The sequence below is a fragment of the Plectropomus leopardus genome, chromosome 11, assembly GCF_026936395.1.
Source record: "Plectropomus leopardus strain MGB_pleo_1.0 chromosome 11, ASM2693639v1, whole genome shotgun sequence".
Classification (NCBI taxonomy): Eukaryota; Metazoa; Chordata; class Actinopteri; order Perciformes; family Serranidae; genus Plectropomus; species Plectropomus leopardus.
In genome coordinates, this window is record NC_142186.1 from 21,291,470 (window position 1) to 21,306,406 (window position 14,937).

At 42.4% G+C, this 14,937-nt stretch overlaps 1 protein-coding gene across 1 annotated transcript; it reads left to right on the forward strand.

The window, feature by feature from the left end:
* The first annotated feature begins 282 nt into the window (after positions 1–282).
* Positions 283–3,942, forward strand: pou3f1 (POU class 3 homeobox 1). The gene has a single exon (XM_042490305.2). It carries the CDS (start codon positions 538–540, stop codon positions 1,663–1,665), a length of 1,128 nt encoding a protein of 375 aa, XP_042346239.1. The 5' UTR covers positions 283–537; the 3' UTR covers positions 1,666–3,942.
* The last annotated feature ends 10,995 nt before the right edge of the window (positions 3,943–14,937 follow it).

Here is a 14,937-nt window from a genome sequence, read left to right on the forward strand (position 1 = left end):
GCACGGGTGCGTGTTTGGAAGTGCATGTGTGTAGGTTGGAGGGGTGGGGAGGTGGGGACCCTTCAAAAAGATCCCCGTACTCCCCCACGTGGTTATTTGCAAAACAACCGATCTTAAACCCAGGAAAACCTAATCAAACCCCGCTGCTGCAGCCCTGTTCACCTTCTTTGAGGAGAATTTGAGAAAGAAAAAATAGGAGATAAGATAGGCAGGAGGCTATCTGCGCGCAGGTGAAATAAGATGAGTCCGACTGTTAAAAACTCAAAGAGACATTTAATAAATAGAACATGTGTTTTTCTATAACATATGTAAGATCGGAGCTCTATCCATCCTGTGTGAAAAATGCGCTGTACCATGGTCTGAAACCCTGCGCCTATTGAATATGTCCCCAGTGGGCTTGAATCGGAGAGGAGCCAATACAAACGGAAGGGAGGCGTGTCTTCGCTCTTCCCCAAGACCTCCCAGAGCAGGTTGTTGCGTTTTGGCTCTAAAGCCTGGAGACCTCCGAAGTGCTCGTCAGTTTTCGAAGTAGGAGCCATGGCGACAACAGCTCAGTATATTCCGAGGAATAACTCCTTACCGTCTAACCCGCTCATGCATCCGGATTCGGATAGGATGCATCAGGGGACGACCTACAGAGAGGTGCAGAAAATGATGCACCACGAGTACTTGCAAGGGCTTGCGGCGACCAACACGGGACACCCGATGAGCCTGACGCACCACCAGTGGCTGCCCACCTCCAACACCGACTGGTCCAGTGGCACCCACATCGGACAGCAGGAGCACAAAGCCAGCGTGCAGGCGACCCGGGAGGACCTGAGCAGCGGCTTCCACCACAGATCTCACCTGGTGCACCAGCAAACGCAGAGTAGCCACCATGGTTCGTGGGCGCCCACCACGACGCACCACTTATCCCCGCTGTCCCCAGCATCCAACGGGCACCAGTCGCTGGTCTACTCCCAGCCTGGATACACAAACCTCAACGCGATGCTGAGTCCCCAGCCCGGCTCCCTGCACCACGGCATGCGGGACCCGCTCCACGACGACTCGGGCAGCCACGACAACCAGATGGAGTCGCCCCAGCAGGCGTTCAGCCACCACCAGGACCACTCGGACGAGGACGCGCCCAGCTCCGACGACCTGGAGCAGTTCGCCAAGCAGTTCAAGCAGCGGCGGATCAAACTGGGCTTTACGCAGGCGGACGTGGGCTTGGCCTTGGGCACCCTGTATGGAAACGTCTTTTCTCAGACCACAATCTGCAGGTTTGAGGCGCTGCAGCTCAGCTTCAAGAACATGTGCAAACTTAAGCCGCTCCTAAACAAGTGGCTGGAGGAGACAGACTCAAACACGGGCAGTCCCACCAATTTGGACAAGATTGCTGCGCAGGGCAGGAAACGAAAGAAGAGGACCTCCATTGAAGTGGGGGTGAAAGGGGCGCTGGAAAATCATTTCTTAAAATGCCCAAAGCCGTCTGCTCACGAAATCAGCACTTTAGCCGGCACGCTGCAGTTGGAAAAAGAGGTTGTCCGTGTTTGGTTTTGCAACAGAAGACAAAAAGAGAAAAGAATGACACCAGTTGGGGTCCCTCACCCGAATATGGAGGACGTATATTCCCAAGCAGAGACCCCTCCTCTACACCGCACACTACAGAGTCCTGTACAGTGACTGTTTTCATGAACAATCCGAGCATTTCTGCGGGGGGCTAGAAAAAGGGAAAGGGACTATGGAGTTTACAGTATTTAAGTTTGGCTTTTGTTTTCCTGAGAGAAAAGAGACATTGAAAAAGTTGAACAGATGAGTTTTGCCCGTAGTATTCGGAGATGTCCAACAAATAGATGGCAAGAGGGAAAATGTTAAGAAAAAAAATCAAGAAAAAAAGACAAAAAAAAAATTCGCTATTACTGATTCCGTGCGCATTTAAAGTGAAACAAAGATCTTTATTTACCAAAATTATATGGAGGAGAAGGCATATAAAGTAAATTTGATGTCCCATGGCTGTTTCAAATGGGGAGTAATTAAATGTGGCAACTGAGGCCATCTCCTCCTGGTGTACCTTGAACTGTTGGCGCTCACCAGAATGAGGTGGCTGCCTGAAAATGATCAACACTGGAGATGAATACACTGAATGAACTTTTTTCTTTTTCTTTTTCAGGCTTAAACTGATTAACCAGTTCTGAATATTAGTGTACACTTTCTTTGTTATATTAAGTGTGATGTTTTGGTTTGGAAATACTTTAACTTCAGTGTCTCTCTTTCTGCAGACTGTCTATGATTTCTTTCATTATTATTATTATTATTTTGTCTATAGGTACTGTAACTCATCAGAGCAGCCTCTAATTTTCTGTTTACTCAGTGGGAGTTGATGGTGGAAAAGTGATGGAAATTATGGCACCCGAAAACACTCATAATTAAGATCAGATACATTTCAGAAAAAAAGTCCAATGCAACAGGACGTTTAAGTTCTGACTGCATGCCTTAAAAACATTTAAAGCTTTGCAGCTGACCACGTCGAAATTTGCAAATAGCACCAGACGCTAAAAGGGGAATTATAAAAAAAGAAAACACACAAAAAAATATTTTATTTGGGGGGTTGATTGTGTTCAAATTATTGTTTTCTTTGCATGGAGCACTTATTTTTTTTTCGTTGGTATTATTATTGCGATTTTATATTTGTTAATAAAATTGTGAGTGGAGCTGAGCTCTATAGGCTTAAACACAAAAAATCCCATGTTTACAGGTTCCTGGTTATCACCACAGAGCGCTGTCAGCTCACACTGCTTACTGCCTGTTAATCCTGTTGTACTCCAAACATTTCAAGAGAGATTGGTCTAAATGAAAAGTAATAATAACTCAGGTAACTTCAGTGCCCCATGTCGGAATATCACGCCTGTACATGATTTTATTTTTATTTTGTTCGTCTGGTTTTTTTAGACGTTTCAATCTGGTTCACCGTTTTTTTCTTTGTCCCACAAATCCACTGTATTATATATTAAAACGCTGCATTCAGAGAAAAGAAAATAATAATTTCAAAAAGGGAAGCGATGGAGGGACTTAACTTAGATATATTTATTTTTTTCTGACCTGAAAGGAAATCTGAAAATCTCATGCGTTGTGTGTCATTTCTCAATGTTGGACCAGTCCAAAAACCTACAGCAGTGCTATTCAATACAGACGAGGGAAACTTTTCTCTTTTTTTTTCAAGAAAAAAAAAGATAATAGTTAAAAAAAGATTTTAGAGAAAATGTTGCCAGGATTATTTCCGATATGTAAATATGTCCAATATGTAAACTTGTATTTGTTCTGAGATATTGTTTTGTTTTGTTTCTTTCCGGGCAGTTTTGTACACTTACTAATTCCAAGAAGATATTTTAATATGATTTCATTTATGAATCTGACCATTTATATATATATATTTATTTCTTAAACGTGTTTGGAGCTTTTTTGTTTAGCTCTGTTAATGGTTATGTTGCAGTGGATTTCAGTATGTTTTTTCTTTTTGTTTACTACATTGGTTGTATGTTGACTGCTAAATGTAGACTGCAAAGTCACATTTATATTTATGTTATAGTAATATTTTATTACTTACATAAAACATATATACAAGAAATGGTCTTTTGTCTTCATTAAGATTCAAACCACTCGTCCTTTTGTTACTGTTTATTGTGGCATCATCAGCAGGCAAACAAGATAAACATGATCATAAAGTTTAATGCTGTTGGGTGCGCTGAGCATCGGGAAGTGGTCAGCTCGCCATGTGTTCAGTTTAAATAGCAGTGATTCGTTATGTAACAGGGGGTCGTTTAAATCAGAAGCTGTGTACATGTGCTGTTAAAGGGAATAGACAACAGTATTTTACCTCAGGCATTCCCTGCTACGTTCACACAGTATCTGACGTTGTTCACATCTTTGTGTAATAATCGCAGTATTAAATTGTGCAATATCAATACGGAATTATTGTCTTTTCATTGAGTGCTTATTATTACTGCTACTATTATCATTAGTGTTATCCAGGTGACTTGTTTATTTAGGCCTCCTTCAGTCACACTGAGCTGCTCTCCTTACATAAACCATCACCACTTGTCATGTTTTAAGCGTTTAAAAGGCGAATTGTGACGAATCTTTGATCTGAGACAGAGGTGCCTGCAGGCAAAAAATCAGCCTCTTTTCCAAAGATAGAGAGAAAAGCATATAAAGGATAAAACGAAAAACGGCAGGCCCTAAAGTTTAATAAGAGCAAAGAAAGGCCTACATTCACAGGCGGAATATTTTAAAGTTTTCAGCACCCAAATAATTATTCGATTTATCTAAATCATATATTAAATTTAAAGTTGGGCCCCTCTGTTGTCCCTATAATCACGCAACACAGCGGGAGTGCGCACTGTTTCTATATTTACATCTACATATTAGACCAGGATACAGTTTGGGTCCATGGAGAGATACATTGCAGGCGCTGACATATTTGAATTCTTACCACCACATTCACGTTTTCATTTAGGCTATGTATAATTTCCCCCAAAATCAACGACAAAAGTCCAAAGCTTTACAGCAGCAATACGTCTCAGCGTTCACGGCGCCTTGAATTTTCAAGTCTTTGTTGAATAAGCTAAACTTGTCTACATTTAGAGTATTATTTAAATTATATTTTTTGCTATTTTTTCAAGTTAGTATATATTTTTTAACAGCTATATATTTTTTTTGGCTGAAAGTATGTTGTTATAAAACGCAAATAGGCCTATACGCAACACAAAGTTTGAAGTATAGCATTCCGTTTCGAAAGAAAACTTAGATTTTGGGGACAGACATTTTCTCGACTACATTTACTTGTCAGTTAGACATCTCTTCACACCCATTTTTAAACGAACGTTTTCCTTCATTTTGTTTTTTACGGTTTAAAAATACATAAGGATGAATTTGTGTGCGGTCATTTGTAAAGCAGTGTCATGCGCTCCAAAACAAACAAGTTTAAATTAAAGGACAAAATATAAAGATCGTCGAATTTTGAAATCTGCCTTTCGTGCTACTGCGATGCAAGTGGAGAAAAGTGTCTCTGCGCTGGATGAGGTGGTCAAAGTGGGCGAGAGGAGGCCAACATCAGGGAGCAAACCAACTGTCAGAGAACAGCAGGCCACAGGTGCCCCCTGCTGGCTTAATATGGATACTGCACAACCACAGCTATACCTTAGAGTTCAGTAGAAATTATCAATAATATAGTAATTAAATATAGTAATTAAAATAATAACATCATTTTTGCGTACATAGTTTTACACATTTATGATAACCACACAGCTCATACATGCATGAAAAATAACATCACCTTCTTAATGGCTGTAGTCTGCGTCTTTGTATAAGTTTATAGAGAGTAAGTTGGGTTTTCCTTTTCATGGCAGATATCAAGCTTGTAAATGTGCCTCATTTGGGTTTTGGTTGGATGATACTGCTGGAGGCAATCTGTTGTTTGGGTGTACAAGTAGTTTCCCCCCCTACGAGCTATAATCATCAGTCAGTCACTTGTTCACTGTACTGGGACAAGCAGAAAGACATCAGGTCCCAATTTTTAAAAGTTTTGAATGTGACTCAGTCATGGATCAATATTCAAACCTCTCAGTATCAGGGCGAGCACTCAGACCACTGAGGGCCTCTAGGTGACCAGTAGAAATAGTTTGAAATGCTATGAACACAGAGGCCTACAGAGTGAACATAGATGTGGAAACAGAGGGAGTCCACAGTTGACCAGACAAGAGAGATTGTGGTGACTGCTACCAACTGTTATTATTTGATGATATGCAATTTTTATTCTGTGCCGTATGGAGGGACACAACCTCCATTATGCTATTAAATCAATAATACATGAGCCGAACTCATCACAAAACAGCAAAACCCAGCTATTTGACCTACGAATCAGCACAGTTCACCCTCTCCTCCTATCCTCCTCTTCCCCTCTCAGCAGTCTGCTCTCCTACACTGAGTGGGCCCTCGGCAGCACTTGCAGAGGAGCTCCAGCCTCAGCAGTGCCCGGGCGCTTGTGAACACGATGCCTCCATCAGGGAAGTATCGTCACACACAGGAGATGTGGATTAGTGATGATTAGCAGGGATTATGGCTGGTTAATGGTGGGAAAATACATTAGGAACCATCGGCTCTGGGAGGGGGAGGGGGATTTCACTCACGCTAGCGGATTTGCATTGATCCACAGCAAATGAATGAGGATTAGCAGCATCAAGCTATCTGCCAACAGATAAATAACATTAAGCGTATTATACGCCAACGCCTGTTATTAATGACATTACAAACACCACTACAATGCTGGCAATTATGGAAATAATGGGAGCGGCTGAATAATTTACTTGGTTGGGATTCCTGGGATTCCACATCATCCGAAACATAGGGTGATGCTGGAGTACCAAGATGCTGGTAGGCAGAGCGGCATGTTGTTACTTAGTACCACTAAGGGGTTTTTATCTTGTTAATACTTTATTAATGCACAACAAACGATTTATGACTGCTTTATAGATTAGTAATAAGCAATTTGTAAGAACAAGATTTGGTTTGCACGGAGACTCCTCCAACAGATAACTTTGTCACTTACACATGGCCCCAGCCAACATTTGTATGTGGGGCCCATGTGGGTAGTAAATCGACTGAAAATGGGGCCTTTATGGGATTGTCCAAATGCATGAGTTTACTAAAGTGGGTCCTCATGGAGTATGTTGGGCTACCTGTGTGGATATGATACCCGTGGACACTCCCATACAGGGCCCATTTTATGGCCATTTACGCCAAGACACGCTACGCTACGATACAGTACAGTATAGTGCGATGTGATGCCATGCAATGCCATGCCATGCAATGCCATGCAATGCCATGCAATGCCATGCAATGCCATGCAATGCCACACGATACGCTACACTACGCTACAATACGATGCGATGCCGTGTGATACGATACAATACGATGCAATGTGACACGAAATGATGCGATGCAATACAATGCGATACGATGCGATACGATACACGATACGATACAATACGACATACAATATACTGTATTGCCCCTGTAGGGAGGTTTGTCTTGGGCTCAGGTGCTGGGCCAATAAACACCTTCACAGTCACAATAAAACAAAACACATGAACAAAACAGCATTAGCCGCATAAAATCACACCATAAATTGCACATAATCCAAATTGCACATACAAAATATTGCACATAACAACTATTGCACACACACCATTGTTGAAACATCATGGAACTATTGCACAATCCCTGCAGCCTTAAGCAGCATTGTTTAAAGGTGTGATGGAGATGGGAACAAATGAGTTTTTTTTACTCTCCACATTGGCCCCACATACAAATGTTGATTGGAGAAAAAAAAGAGGACTGAAGGCCATCCGTGTTAACTCCAATTTTATTAGATTATTGTAGTGAAAGAACTCCTATTTATGTTTTACTCACTCCCTAACAACCCAGCAAGTTTACATCCTTACAACCCAAGAATCATTATTATTACTTTAATTTCATAGTAGTGTAATCCATATTCAATTCACTTTTATTTGTAAAGCTCAGTATCACAAATCACAATTTACCTCAGAGGACTTTACAACATATGATACCCTCTGTCCTTAGACAAACCCCCCCCCAACAAAATGAAAAAAAAATTGGAAGAAAGCTAAGGAAGACCAAATGAGGCCAGAGAGACATGCAGTAGACACTGTAGAGTATTGATAAATAAAGGCAAAACAGTGTGCCTGATTAGAAAGTTCCTGTTAGGTTGATGCTACAGATGGGAACCTTAGAAAAAAGACAAATGTGGTGCATCATTTACCGTGTGTTAATATGTCACGTCGGACTCAAAGCACCTCCTTTAATAAATGCATCCTTTTCATTTTATGGCAGGTGAAGCTAAAATTCTGTTGGATCAATAATAACATATGCTGGACACTGATTTAACTGCATAGAGAAGGCATCTACAATGTACATTGCACCATATTACTGTGTAGTGTGCAGGAGAAAAGTGTTCATTCCTCCATCTAACCCACATTTTTAACCTGACAGGTGAGAGAGCCTGTAGCTTTCTTACTCTCTATTACTACCTCCTTCTCCAGCCGAGTTCTCCTCTCCTCCTCCTACCGTTTATGTAATAAATACTCCACTCCCACAGTGAGTGGCAGAGAAAGGGGGGATGGAGACTGGAAAAAGAACAGAATAATGCATTTTTTCATCAAAAATTCCTTCTCTTCCCCTACCTCAAGGTTTCCTCCTCTGAGCCACTTGAAAGATGGGCAACAATGTGGCCACACAGTGAACACCTAGTTACCATATGAAACACTCCAGCAGTGAACTGGAGGAGACGGAGACGGGAGAGGAGAAGTCTTGTGTTATTTATGATACTGGGCCTTGTAGCTATATGGGTTCCCCCTTCATGTCGACTCCAAGGTATGGCCCCCATATGCGAAGGGGTTTAAGTGCGGCTTTAGAAAGTTACTCTCCACTCCCCTCTGTCTCTCTTTGCTCCTCACTCGCAGGTTTTGAAGAAGAGAAGTAGCCCGTCTCCCCCTTTCATGGCTTTGAGGGACATTTTATATCGCCTCAGGTGTCTGTCAGTGTGACTAACAGTTCTGAGAGAGGAGAACTAATATCTCAGGAACTTGCCTCCAGGCAGCAGCACATAGATGTTACTGTTGGTGGCATACAATGAAAAGAAAGTCATAGTTTCGAGGCATTCAGCAGCAGCAATTACGACTGATTCAGTGAGCTGGCTGGTATTAAACAATGGCTGTGACAACCTTAACAGGTGATAAGAACACAGTGGGAAAGGCAAGATAAATGCAATCATCTGTACTGCACAAGCTGCCTTCATTTTGTCGGATGTCTGACGAAAGGTTGCAAATAGCCCAAGGAAACGCATTAGGGATAACACACTAACCAAACAAAGCAGTAATAATAATGGTTTTATATTTTTCTTTTTAGTCTTTTCAGGATGACACTTCCAAAATCACACAGCACAGGTGCTGAGGAGGCCTTTTAAACTACTGCACAAGGTTGCAAAGTTAATTGTCGCGCCTAAGAGGACATGGCATTCCCATGTTAAAGGTTGTCCCCTCTCTTCACCTTCAAGCCTGGCTTTTGTCAACTGTAGCGAAGGCATTGCAATGCTTCCTGACTGCAATAACAAGGTTCGCTGCAGAGAAGAGGCGAGGAAAAGAAAAGACAAGACCTTGCAGTAGAGAGAGACATACAGATAAACAATAGGAAGGTCATCTAAAACCTGAAGCACACTTAGATGGCCTTCCTTCATCAAGGATATTCAAAAAGAAAAACATGGCTATTCAGCGTTCACAAATCTATAGGCACAGCAGCTGAAAGATTGCCTTTCTGCATACCCCGAGCAGCTCTATTGTTTCTTTAAGAAGCCATATGGACAATCTAGGAAAGAATAGCAAAGGACTGTCACACAGATATCTTGGCCGTACAAAACTAACTGAGGAAGTTCCAGCTCGGCTTTTACACTGTTTGTGTGCCAGCCCTATAATCCAAACCCAAACAATATTCTTTGCTGTAGTCCTTTACCCATGACTGATCCTTCGTGTTATGCATGCTGGAATGGCTATTATATTGTGAGCCCGTGCAAATTGGAGCCGGACAATAAACAGATCATCAAAGATGATCCTGCTGCCCCCGACAGTCGGCTTTGCCCTGCGATGCTGAGTTCAAAGGACGAAGATCGGTGGGCAAATGAGTGCTGTTGCTCGGCGCACAGTCAACCGAAACAACAACAACAAAGATAAGGCTGATGGAAATAAATAAATAATGGTGGTGGAAGAGAGGAGAGGGGGAAAAATAAGGCAAGTGAGGGTGGGGGGGTGGAGGGGGTGTTAGACACAGCACAGAGATGAAATGGAGACCTGCCACTGTGCTCAAGGACACCGCGTGCCACTATGTAATTAGAAATGTACACAGATGATTTGGATGCAGCGATATGATTAGGCAAAGCAGTCCCCAGTCTTAGGCCTAATCAGCTCACTTCTGAGAGATACTCCAAGATTGCTGGTGTGCGTGTGTGTATGTGTGTGTGTGTGTGTGTGTGTGTGTGTGTGTGTCTAGTTGAAGTAGAAGGGGTGTTACTACTAGGCATCTCTGGGAGGGTACACTAGAGACACTGGCATACAGACACCTAGCACATGAAGTTAGACATCCAGTGACGGGGAAACACATAGGGAAGGGTTTGAGCTGACACTTAATTTGAACACGCAAACACGTGCCAGATCCGCTTATGATGAGAATTAGGGCCACCACTGGTGGAAGAGGGAGCTATAACTGTATGTACTGCATGTATTATGAACCCTTGCAGTTGAGCCTGTGTCAGAAACTTGCAATGATGAAAATGTGGCGAATGAGAGGAATAAGGGGTACCGTATATATGTAGTATAGGAAACAGATTTTCAGGAAGGATAAGATTAAGGGGAAAATGAAAAGAGAGACAGAGTATGAGGGAGAGGTGGAGACAGTAACATTTCCTGCTACAATGTAGCACATATGAAGATATTAGAAAAATGTTCTTTACAAGAATAACATGTAAACTCCAAGACACTCTCTGACCAGATTAAAATGCAACAGCTACTTGGAGAAAATAGTTTCAGCGCAACAGAAGCAGCACGATATGTCACAATCTAAGAGACAACAAACACAACAACACATAACAGCTGGAGTTCATCTCCTCACAGCTCACACTCAACTTTTCCATTTATTATACATACTGTATCACTCTTACTTGACTTTACTTACTTAATTTATTGTTGCTTTACGTACTTTTTTGATTTTGAATTCATATGTTGTTGAGAGAGAGAGAAATGGATAGATAGATAGATAGATAGATAGATAGATGGATAAAGTAATATAAGTAATATATGTGTAATGATTTAATTTCTGTAATATGTGTAAAAAAATATTTTTTAACTTGTTCTGTGAACGGCTTTGCAAAAACAACATTTTGTTTATGCTAATAAAGCTATTTGAATTTAAATTTGATTAACAGTTGGCAGGATCCCTCATCGGACAATCTTTCAGAGACAATCATAGTTAGTGAGAGATAACATGCTGACTGGAAGAAGGATTCAAGATCCTGAAAGAAAATGTTTCACCGCTCTACTCTGAGTCGCTCTCAGGTCAAACCTCAAACCCGTCTTTTAAGAGCACCACATTTTGAGGTCAGCTCAAGAAGAATTGAGCGAAAACACCTAAAACCTCAACACATATGTGCCCTGGAGCTAGAGGCAGGGACATACACAAAAGAGGCGATGGTCTACAAAGACCCGAGTAATGAGCAGAGGCCAATTAAAAAGAGCTGCTCCCTCCTCCTCCTCATCTACCACATCCCTTTCTCCTTCTCGCTCTATCTGTCCTTCTGTCTCTCCTCCTCCTCCAGTGGCTTGTTATTGATCACCTTTAACCCCGTCTCTCAGTGGTGTCAAAACTACCATTTAGGGTCATCCCTAGGGCTGAGCGTGTGTCGATCGCACCCTGCCCCATAAATCATTACCGGGAGGAGGGCTTGGGAGGCTCTGGCTCGCCTGAAGAGCAGAGGGAAGGCCTGACTTTCACAGACGCATTTTGGCAGAGCCCAACCCTATGCCCCCAGGGGTCAGGGGTCATCGATGGTCCCATGGATTAGCACCCAGACACCCCCCCTAACGGTGGTTTCTCCAGCCAACCCACCTCTATTCCCCCACGGGCTCGGCAGCAGCACCCCTTTGATTTTTAAATAAGACAAAAGGTCAGTCTGTGTCCTGACCTGTCTTCGCAGTGATCTCCCTCCCTGCATGTGCCAATTTTTCTTTATTCATGATATATCCTAATTTTTGAAGCTGAACGAAGGGAAGTTTTAGGGGAGACGTAAAGGGAAGTTCACAGAATGATATGGTCGAGAGAGTTTGTCAGTGAATGACTGGAGCTGTGGGCTACACGAGGCTATTGTTGTCACTGTCTATCTGTTTGGCTATCTGTGTTGGCCTCATACAAACTCCCCTTCACCTCCTCCTGGGCTGGAGGCGCCTCATCGCCTCAGTACACGGCTGCATATCAGCCAGATGCTGCATCCACCCACAGCCCTCCTCCTCTTCTCCCTTTCCCCCCTTTCCACCCCCAATGCTTTACTCCCTAGGTAGACAGGCAAACAAGCAATTCTCTCCAATCTGATCTCTCTGTCTCTTTCTCTCTGATCTGCCTCTGTCTGTCTGTCTGTCCACCTGCTGCTCTCCCTGCAGTGGTCAGGCTAGGTTAAGTTATCCTCCTCAGTCACAATCAAGGGGCCTGGGGATGAGGGGATGATGGGGTGGAGGTGACAGGTCCTTTGTTGGGGTAAAGACTCATGACCCATGGGTAGGCAGGCAAAGGATGAGGTAGGGGAATCTATCACTCTGCAGTGGTGGATGAAGTATCTGAAAGCCACACTAGAGTAAAAGTACAGATTTCTCAAATGACTTTGGTCGAAGTCACCTATTAGAATATTGCTTGAGTTAAAGTCTTTTAAGTATCTGACATTAACTGTACTTAAGTATTAAGTCATTTTACAGTGTTAAATGTACTTAAGTATTAAAAGTAAAAGTTCAAGCAATTTTGTTATCAAAAAGGAAGCAGTCAGAATTTTGAGAATTATAAAATGTACTTCTCTGTAACATACAACACTTACAAAAAAAGTCGTTTTTTTACAATGTAAAGGAATACAAAATCCATTTGTTTCCTTCCTTCCCATTTCTTCATTGGTCCCTCCATCCCTCCCTCCCCTCCTGTACTATTTCTTACTCAAAAAATATGTAAATACTGTAACTAAGTATTAATACATAATTGCATTACCGCACTGTCACTCCTCAAATACTGACCCATCATGTCCCACCAGATGTTGTCATTCCCACCGGTTAGAGGTAATTTTGTTAGTTTTTTGTGTGCGTTAGTGATCAGTGGTGGATCATAACTAAATACACTTACTCAAATACTATTTAAGTAAAACTTACTTTTCTTTTTCTGAATGTATTTGCATTTGTGGCTGTGGCTCAGGAGGGAGAGCGGATCACCCTCTAATCACGAGGTTTGCAATTCTGCATATCGAAGTACCCTTGAGAAAGACACCGAACACCAAGGTGCTCCTGAGGAGCAGGCCAGCACATCGCATGTCAGCTCCATCATCATAGTTGTATGAATGTGTGTGTGAATGGATGAATGAGAAGCAAATTGTAAAGCGCTTTTTTTAAGGTTGCAAGGCGCTTACAAAACACATTTCATTGTACCATTTGCACTCACATTAAGGGCGTAGGTTTGGTTTCAACATTTTTGAAATATATGCAAAACTGGGGGTTGGGATAGTCCTCCACCAGAAAATTTTGAGCATCAAACATTTTTATTTCCTGCATTCTGGTGAGTGTTTATGCATCAATTTGTATCTTTTCTGCATCAATTGATGGTGTAAATGTTGATTAAAAAAAACCCCAAACCCTAAACCCTAAACACTATCTATCTATCTATCTATCTATCTATCTATCTATCTATCTATCTATCTATCTATCTATCGATACATACATACATACATATATATATACATTGCCATGTTATAGATTGAATAGTTATTATTTCCAACTTGATCAGTTAAAACTACTGCTTACATGTCAATGCATCATTGTTAATAATCCAATACTAAAATAGATAAATGTGATAATGTAACAATTACAGAGACCATACCGCATAATGAATAATTTGACAATACTTTAAATACACCACTTCTGTACTTTGTATGCAGTATTGGAGTATTTTTACCCACTGCTATTGCTACTTAAGTAGCATACCTAAGTAAAGAATTGTACCTCATCTTCCATATTAGCAGTAAAATGGAATGAGATCTTTGTTGTGAAGCTTGTGATGCAGCTGCGTCATTCGCTTTGAACAGATTGGATCTGAGATCCCTGTCACACCAATCAGCTTGCATTACATGCATATACAGATAAAAGGTGATCCATTAATGCTGAGGGGGGATAGTGGTGAAGCGGAGCAGAGGGTATGGATTTGGTACCCATTGTTGGTAGAGGGGTTCCCATGTGCCTCCCCACCCACACCAACCCACCCACCTCTCCCCTGCGGGACAACTCAACCAGGGGGTGCAGGCGTGGGACAGGACACTCCGCCACTGAGGGGATTAATTGGTGTGGCACCTCTTTGTTGCACATGGCCAAAGCAATTAAATAGTGGCCCTAGGCCTTCAGTTTTCTGTTACTGAACCGGTGACAAAGCAGCAAATTGGGCCTTTCTCTTCATACTTGTGCCCACATGTGAGCGCATATGCCGGAGAGATAAAACAAATTCTGCATGTGTCTGCAGAAGTTGTTTCATGAGGTGTGAATACTGGGGGAAAAGGACTACAGGTATGACAGCATTAAAAGACATGAAGGTGATTGGTGAGATTTTAAACATGCATCTTTTTTTATAAAAAATGTGCATTTTTGTATATTTGTGTCTATGTATATTTTTCCATGTATATTTGTCCATGTGTTTCTGCATGGCTATTTGAATGCACAATGTGCAGAGTATAAGCAGGGTCTGGTGGCTTTCTTATCTCACCCACTGTCTCTCCCACTCCCTGCAGCCGTCAATTAGTGAGCCGGGGTGTGTGAAGGCCTTGTGCTCTTTCACATGAGCCTTTGTTGCTTCTCTCTCCCTCTCTCTGTCTCCCTTGCGTTTGAAGATTGAGAAAAGACACGAGGCAGGTTACTGTAGCTCCTCTCTGGGGTGTTGGTTGCTGTCTGCCCCTCTGTATGCCTGCCTGGGCCTGAAGCAGCAGACCACAGTGTCCACAGAGCCTTCAAACACAGGAGGGGGAAACATAGGCCTGGCCATGGAAGGCCAACCTCTGTCAGAAAAGGATGGCTGTGTCAGATCCACCATCACCTCTGCCAGTGC

Excerpts from the sequence above, each read along its gene's own strand:
- pou3f1 (XM_042490305.2), top strand. The coding sequence starts at position 538 with ATGGCGACAACAGCTCAGTATATTCCGAGGAATAACTCCTTACCGTCT.